Genomic DNA, 7653 nt, shown 5'->3' on the forward strand with positions numbered 1-7653 from the left:
AACAGTGACGTCAACACAGCAAAACTGAGGGCCCCACATGTTTCAACAAGCTTATTTTTCTGTCTATTTTCAAGTAAAAACACCCAGTCAGTCAAGTCAATCTTAATTAATACAAACAATACAAGAAAGATTTCTTGATCTGATAATGGGTCACTTGGTCAAACATAGCTGGTTATCTAGGTGAAACAGAGGTACAAAAAGTAAAACTAAAAGTGAAAAACCCTGCCACAGATTCCCTCGGACACAGATTTGACCTCTCCAAGTAACTGGGTGTGACTGAATATCAGATCAAGAAAATGTCTGTAAAATGCTTTTATTGGCAAGTGTTTAAAACTAGGTTTTAGGTCTCAAAATTCCAGTTCTATAATTCTAGTGAGTTATTGGATGACTGTAATGTTCAATTAGGATTGACATGACTGTCTGGGCCTTTTTATTTGAAAATAGACAAAAATAAGCTAATTGAAATGTGTGGGGCCATCAGTTGTGCCGTGTCGACGTCAGGTGGACAGTTGTCATTGCTGTTGGACAACAGCTAGAATTATATATTTTGGGACGTACGTAATCTCCATGTGTTCATGCACAGTTTTGATGCCCTGCATGAAAATACACAATGAAAATCCATGAAAATAAAGACAATGCATAAATGAGAAGGTGAGTCCATACTTTTGACCTGTACTGTGCATCTCTATAAAACGGTATCTCACAGTAAACATTACACAGAAACACATCTCTGTAACACGGTACTTTACAGTAAACACTACACAGCAACACATCTGTATACCATGGTACCTTGTAATACATTAGCATTTGGCAAACAACACATATCTATAACATGGTACTTAACAATGAACACTACGCCCTTAACACATCTCTATAACGCGGTACTTTTCAGTAAACACTACGTCCTTAACACATCTCTATAACATGGTACTTTACTGTTAACACTACGCCCGCAACACATCTCTATACCACGGTACTTTACAGTAAACTCTACGCTCACAACACCCCTTGTAACACGTATTTACAGTACAACACATTACCTTATAGTACATTTAACATTTGGCAAACAAGACATCTTTATAACATGGTACTTACAGTAACATTATGCCTTCAACACATCTCTGTAACATGGTACTTACATCAACTCTACACCAACTGCTAGCACTGCTTTACAGACACATTACTTACAGTAACTACGACACCCGCAACAAATATCTCTATAACATGGTACTTACAGTACATTAACTGACAATAACAGTCCAGAGCAGGGCTTGACATTGGCTCCAGCCAACCAAACAAATGCTATTAAAACTTGCCTATGGATGGTAATAATTTCAACCTCTCTAGGCACTTTGGCAGGCAACTTATTCTAGGACACTAGGCCGACAGCACTGCTACACAACACACATCCTTATAACACATTCCTTACAGCAACACTACACAGCAACACATCTGTATACCATGGTACTTACAGCAACACCATACCAAAAGCAGCTGATACCACATAATACAACATTAGTACAATACTATCAACAGTGCATGCATTGCTTCCTCACCCTGAGCTATTGGAGGAGATTTATAACACGGTAGAGCTAAACCACATTCAGTTCATTGCAACATTTGAATATGAAATAGAACTGTCAAAAGTGTTTAGTTACAGTACGCTATGAACAAATGGATTTTCCTTGGAGCTTTTAGGCCATTTAACCTTTCATCTAGAATATTTCTTGAGAAGAATTTCCGCAGATGATAATAAATGTTTGTAATTTTTTCTGACATTGCATTGCCTTTGGAAAATGTTTACCGGCATACTGTCAACGTGATAATTTGTTTTGCTTTGTTTTTGTTGTTGTTTTTTTCTGACAGAGACATGGCCCTTCAAACACGCTCTACCATCTTGTGCGGGATGTCAAAAAGGTACGATACAGTGTGTGTTTGCAGTAGGTGGGTGTATCTCTTCCGCTCTCGATGCGTATGCATGTGTGTGAATGGGTATAGGTGTGAATGAGTGTATGTGTGAATGTGTGTGTGTGTGACAAGTGTGGAAACTAGTTACATAGTGTACAATGTGTCGTTTTTTTTCCTTTATTTTTTTCCTTTGTTTTGAAGCGTCATATACATATATTTTGTTTCGTATTGACAGGGGCGCAGCAATGGGTGTGTGTTTGTGTGTTTGTGGCCAGTTCAGGCCACTTCCGGGGAGGGTTGACCTTCACACATGCCAACAGAAGATAATGATACGGGTGGGTTGGGTGCCAAAATTTGGGCCACAATCAGTGTTGCCAATTTAGCAACTTTTGTCATTAGATTTAGTGACTTTTTGACGTCTCTGGTGACTTAAAACCTCATCTGGTGACTTAAGCGACTTTTTGGTGAATCTGGCGATTAAAAAACGTGCCTTTTCTGTGACAAAATCATTGTTTTTCCACATAATTGTAACTCTGAGAAACATAAGCATTTCCCATGGTTAAGCAGGGCTGCAGATTAGCTCTGATTTCCAAAAAGTAGCTAGCACTGCCCTTTTGTATTATGAACGATCCGCGTGTTGTGCATGATCCTGTGACGTTTCAATTTCTAGCGGCGCCTCTGGGTACGTATATCTTTACTGGCTATGCTATGTTGTGCAACATAGCGCACAGCACACAGCACACACACAAGTTGCGTTGCTTTGACAAGAGCGTCCACCTTGTCATGAGCCGGCTGTTTGTTTTTTGTCTGTGGCTACTGCTTTTAGTCATGACCTTACCAGTCATCAGCTTTTAGTCCTGATGATGATCAAAGCCTTGTACGCTGGTACCGGTACCGGTACCCCTATTGGTACTCATATGAACTACCCCAGTGCTCCACAAACCATGATGTTGTATCCTAGCCACCTTTTTCTTGTGCTCCTCAATTAGCATGGAGAAAAAAAACTAGCCTTGTCCTTGTATTCTTAAAAACTATCATGGTTCTCCCTTTTTTTTTTTTTTTTAATAATTTCTACATAGATTTAGTATGAATGAAGGAAATTTGGAATTGGATGAAAATAAAAAAGTCCTGGGGTCATTCTGTCTGATACCAATTTATGATGAGCCTTTGTACCCAGAGGCTAAATACTGCTGTCTGTGGTTATTTGTTTATCCGCATCTCGTAGCACCTGGCATGGCTTCCTTAGCTAAATGTGTGGTTTCTCGATTATCCTTATTTTCATGAGAAAAAATAGAGTCATCAATAAAAGAATAAACATACTAGTGTAGTGTGTGTGTATACAGTAACTCGCAAATGAAGTAGGGCAGGCAGATTCATTTTAAACTGAAGAGAAAAAAGAGGTGGCTTTCCACTATTGCTATCATGTCATAGAGTCTTCTTCAATTAGCGTTTGATTAGCCGAAGGCTCTGTGAAATAGCCTACTATAACAGTATTCGCTAATGGTGTCCCGTCATCACGTCATCATGTTCCCGGCGTCTACTTCTACCTCTACCTGTGATCTGATTCCTTAAACATTGCGAACGGCTTAGCTGCGCTCTCCATCATCATAATTATCCCACCGCTGCTTTACACAGCTTTTAATCTCGTTAGCTCATGTCTGTCAGCAGAATTGGCTCACATTAGCATATTGGCTAAAAAAAAAAACACACACACACACACAGATGCATGCACACCAACGACTTGGCAGCTTCGATTTGAGGAGTACCATCACAAATACGTGATTTAGAATTTTGCCAAAATTTTGAGTTCTCATTATGATGTCATAAGGACCTTGCCGGATTCCACAGACTTCTATGGGAGCTGTAGAGTGTTCAAGTAAAATTCTAGAAGAACTGGGGGAAAGTCCTTACTCCTCAAAGGGTTAAGGAGAGCAGTGTTCTGAGAAAACAAACATTCTCTTTTTTCTACACTCATACACCCTGTGGTTTTTACTTCAGGGGTATTTCAAACTGAAAAAAGTACAGGTGAGAGAAGGACACTGCTCTGTGAGAGTTTTCAAAAGAACAACAACAAAAAAACACACAGATGCATGCACACAAACGATTTGTCTTTTTTTTAATCAAAGGAGAGCAGTGTTTTAAGGAAACACACAGTCTCTATTATCTACACTCTTATGCACTTTTACTTCAGGGATATTTGAAACTGAAAAAATGCGAGTTAGAGGAGAACACTGCTCTGTGAGAGTTTTTCATCTGAAAAGAATATATGAAACAAGCAAAAAACCATAAACAAGTGGACAACACAAGCCGTCTTAACTCTAGTCCAGGATTCTCATTAAAGTGCCCTATTACTAACTATCTGAAATCAATACCAACCCTGATGAGGCCACTGTGTGTGTGTGTGTGTGTGTGTGTGTGTGTGTGTGTGTGTGTGTGTGTGTGTGTGTGTGTGTGTGTGTGTGTGTGTGTGTGTGTGTGTGTGTGTGTGTGCACGTGTGCACGTGTGCATGTGTGTGTGTGTGTGTGTTCATTTTCTGAATGAAACGAGTCTATTCAGGCCTCTGTCACATCTACTTCTGTTGACAAGTGAGATGAGATAGGCGACTCATTATCGAGGACTATCACAGATGTACTGCAGTCGATATAAGATGGTCTGTCAGATAGGCCTACTTATTGCCAACTCAAATTAGTTGTTTTGCTCAGCAGCTGTTATCTCTAAATAGACGCTATTATCGCTATTATTTTGACCACCTCAGGCCATTTTAGGAAGGAACTTGTACTAAACTTGTGCTATTCTGTTGTCAGAAAATATATCCTTCTGTGAGCTCAATTTTGAGACTTTGTCATGAGCGTGCACCCCATCAGGTCAGGCAGTTCACCTTGTTAGGCCTAATTCATACCAGAGCAGGGACGCGGGGCGGGACGGAAGTGCTTTTTACCGGCGGTGGCAAAAATACATGGAAACAGATCTGTCCTTCCACACCAACCAGCGGTAGTCAGGCAGTAGCGGCGTGGGAGCCGGCTCCGCTCCACGCTGCATTTGGAAAATAGAACTCGAGCAGATTTTGGACACAGCGACCGGCGGTATCCCATTAAAATGAATGGCAAAGTAGCAAGCTAGCTTTGGCTGTGGGGGGATTTTGAACAGGACTGGCCGGGCACGCCGATGCTGTTGGTGTGAAAGGCAGAGTAGAACACACTGGATGAAACTAAGTAGAAAGACCTCAGTCGTCTCGCTGCCATTCCGCCACGCTCTAGTCTGAATCTGGCCTTATAAGTGCCAACATTCAGCCAGATGGTGATTGTCATCAGTGTCATTGTATCCACCTCTCAAGTTGTTTGACGTCTGATCCCAGGACACTAAAATTGCAGGATATACAATAGAGCTAAAGGAAAATAGTTACCGTCACATCACTTCACATTCACATTCACATTCACATCGCATCTCTCTGCACCTTCTGTCCGATCACAGGTCCCTAAAAAAAAGTTACCAGAGGAGCTAGAGTACAATACAGCTCGGAGTTACAGCCATATCACATCTCTGCAACTACTGTGCATCTCCTTCTAGAGCTCGATCCTACTCCCTTATCACGTAATAGCATCTTAAACAGACAGCAAAGCTGGACATTGTAAATCATTTGGAAATCCTCCATGCTTTCATCTGTCTCTGATATAAAGTTTAATCTTGTGCCTCTTAGGCCGAAATTCTTTAGCTCCAGTAGTACAGTAGCCGTGCTGCTAGTGTCGAATGTGACCTTAGCTTAGCTTAGTGTAGATCTTAGGTGAGTGTTCATGTTCCGGCCGCGTAAGCGCCCTTCCCCCAATGATATTGTCTCATTGACCTTGTGTGTTCTTTCCAAGCAAGAATATCCAGGTTTCAGTTGGATCTACTTCAAGGTGAATCAACTAATCACATTCTTTCCTTTTTTTTTCATTAATCCGTTTTTCTAGCGAGTTCTATCTGTGAGTAGAGAGAGGAGTGTGTTGAGTGGAGTGGAGTGGAGTCGGCGTGGCGACAGTGTGTATGTGTGTGTGTGTGCATTTATGTGCTTTCCGGATGCGGCGTGAATGTGGCATGCATCAGAGAGTGTGGGTGGGTGCGAGCGGTTTTGTGCCTATTCTCGCTCTGTGTCGTGTGTCTAATGTCTGTGCATAGATGATGCGTTGTGATAACGATTGTAATTTGCGATTAGTGTTTGCTCAACATTATCTGAACCTCATCGCTGTCTCCAGGGTAACCTCCCGCCAGACTACCGCATCAGCCTGATCGACATTGGATTGGTCATTGAGTACCTCATGGGAGGAGCCTACCGCTGCAACTACACTAGGAAGAGGTTCAGAACCCTGTACCACAACCTCTTTGGACCCAAGCGGGTAAGTAGAACCCTGTACCACAACCTCTTTGGACCCAAGCGGGTAAGTAGAACCCTGTACCACAACCTCTTAGGACCCAAGAGGGTAAGTGCCCCAAGTGTGAAAGGAGAGAACACAAAATCAATATGTCATGTAACAGATCTGTTTTGAAGTGAGAGGTCCGCACACTTAAAATCCTTTTTGTTCTGAGAGAATCTGATGAAGACTGTGAAGTCGTCATGTAATCCAGCCATGAAATAATAACATATAAGAAAAAGGTTTCTAAGTGTGCGGACCTCTCACTTCAAAACTACAGTCAGCCTTTGTCCTGAACCTTTTCCTGGGATGTGCACAATCTTCACCTTTAATGGAACAGATTTGCCCACAAAGGCAAAGTGCAGCAATTACACATTTTGTCAAACTTGAGTTTGGTCTGAAAATGGTCTTCATCAAACCACCTTGGTGTGTTATGACAAATAATTATCGCCCAAATGTGTCCTGTTTTAGAGATATTGCTACATCAAATTTGCAGTAACTACAATATCCAACCTAATACCAAAGCTTTGAAGGCATTTCTCTTAGTTTCAATGCTGGCATAGTTATTGCACTTTACCTTTGTCAGGCAGAGATGTGGACTAGAGTAGAAATAGAAGAAACTGGGTTTTTACACCACCCCTTCAGACCGAAGAGAGTAAGTGGGAACTCGGCTCAGCAAGTCATAGGGCAAGTATGGGCTTAAGAAGTTGAAATTTAAACTAGAACAGAATCCACAACCTCTGTACCCCAACAACCAATGACATTTAAGTCAGGAGTGTTAAGAAGAGTGAGCCATGCTTACAGCTGTTCCTACCAGACATGTATTACATCAGTGGTTCCCAAACTTTTTCTGTGGGGACCCCCAGCCTAGGCAATCATTTTGTGCAATAAAAAGAATTTCTATTAATTTGTTTGTCTGCTAATATTGCTAGAAATCCACAGGACAGCAAATCCATCTATTCACCGTACAAGTGAAAACTGTTACCAAATTAGTTAGCTGTTAGCTGTTAACCTGTGGATTTTCCGTTTTTATGCAAAATCCCTTTTGTCCGTGACCCCCCTTCAGTACCTCCCGACCCCCAGTTTGGGAACCACTGTATTACATGGTCAAGGGGCAGGCATAGGCTAAAGGTCACAGAAAAGGTCATGTACCTTGAGGGTCACAGCCAGATTTAGAATCCGCTACTAGAACCTCTTTAGCCTCAAGAAAGTAAGGGACCAGGTGGGAGAACTAGTAGAGCAGAACAAATATTAGAGGTAGTAGAGGGCGAGTCATGGGCTAGCAGTTACATAAGGAATTCACACAAGGGGTCACAGGGTCAATTCCTGACATAGGGAATTGAGCTCGTTGGGTTG

General features: G+C 41.7%; 1 protein-coding gene across 1 annotated transcript in view; it reads left to right on the plus strand.

Moving 5' to 3' along the window:
* The window catches only part of trpm3 (transient receptor potential cation channel, subfamily M, member 3), a 281583-nt gene that overhangs the window by 262854 nt on the left and 11076 nt on the right, over positions 1-7653 (plus strand). The window contains exons 11-13 of the mRNA XM_063194092.1: positions 1867-1917; positions 5770-5805; positions 6142-6282. Coding sequence (XP_063050162.1) covers positions 1867-1917; positions 5770-5805; positions 6142-6282 — 228 coding nt within the window. The remainder of the gene's footprint in view (positions 1-1866; positions 1918-5769; positions 5806-6141; positions 6283-7653) is intronic.

The sequence above is a fragment of the Engraulis encrasicolus genome, chromosome 3 (assembly GCF_034702125.1).
Source record: "Engraulis encrasicolus isolate BLACKSEA-1 chromosome 3, IST_EnEncr_1.0, whole genome shotgun sequence".
NCBI classification, from domain to species: domain Eukaryota; kingdom Metazoa; phylum Chordata; class Actinopteri; order Clupeiformes; family Engraulidae; genus Engraulis; species Engraulis encrasicolus.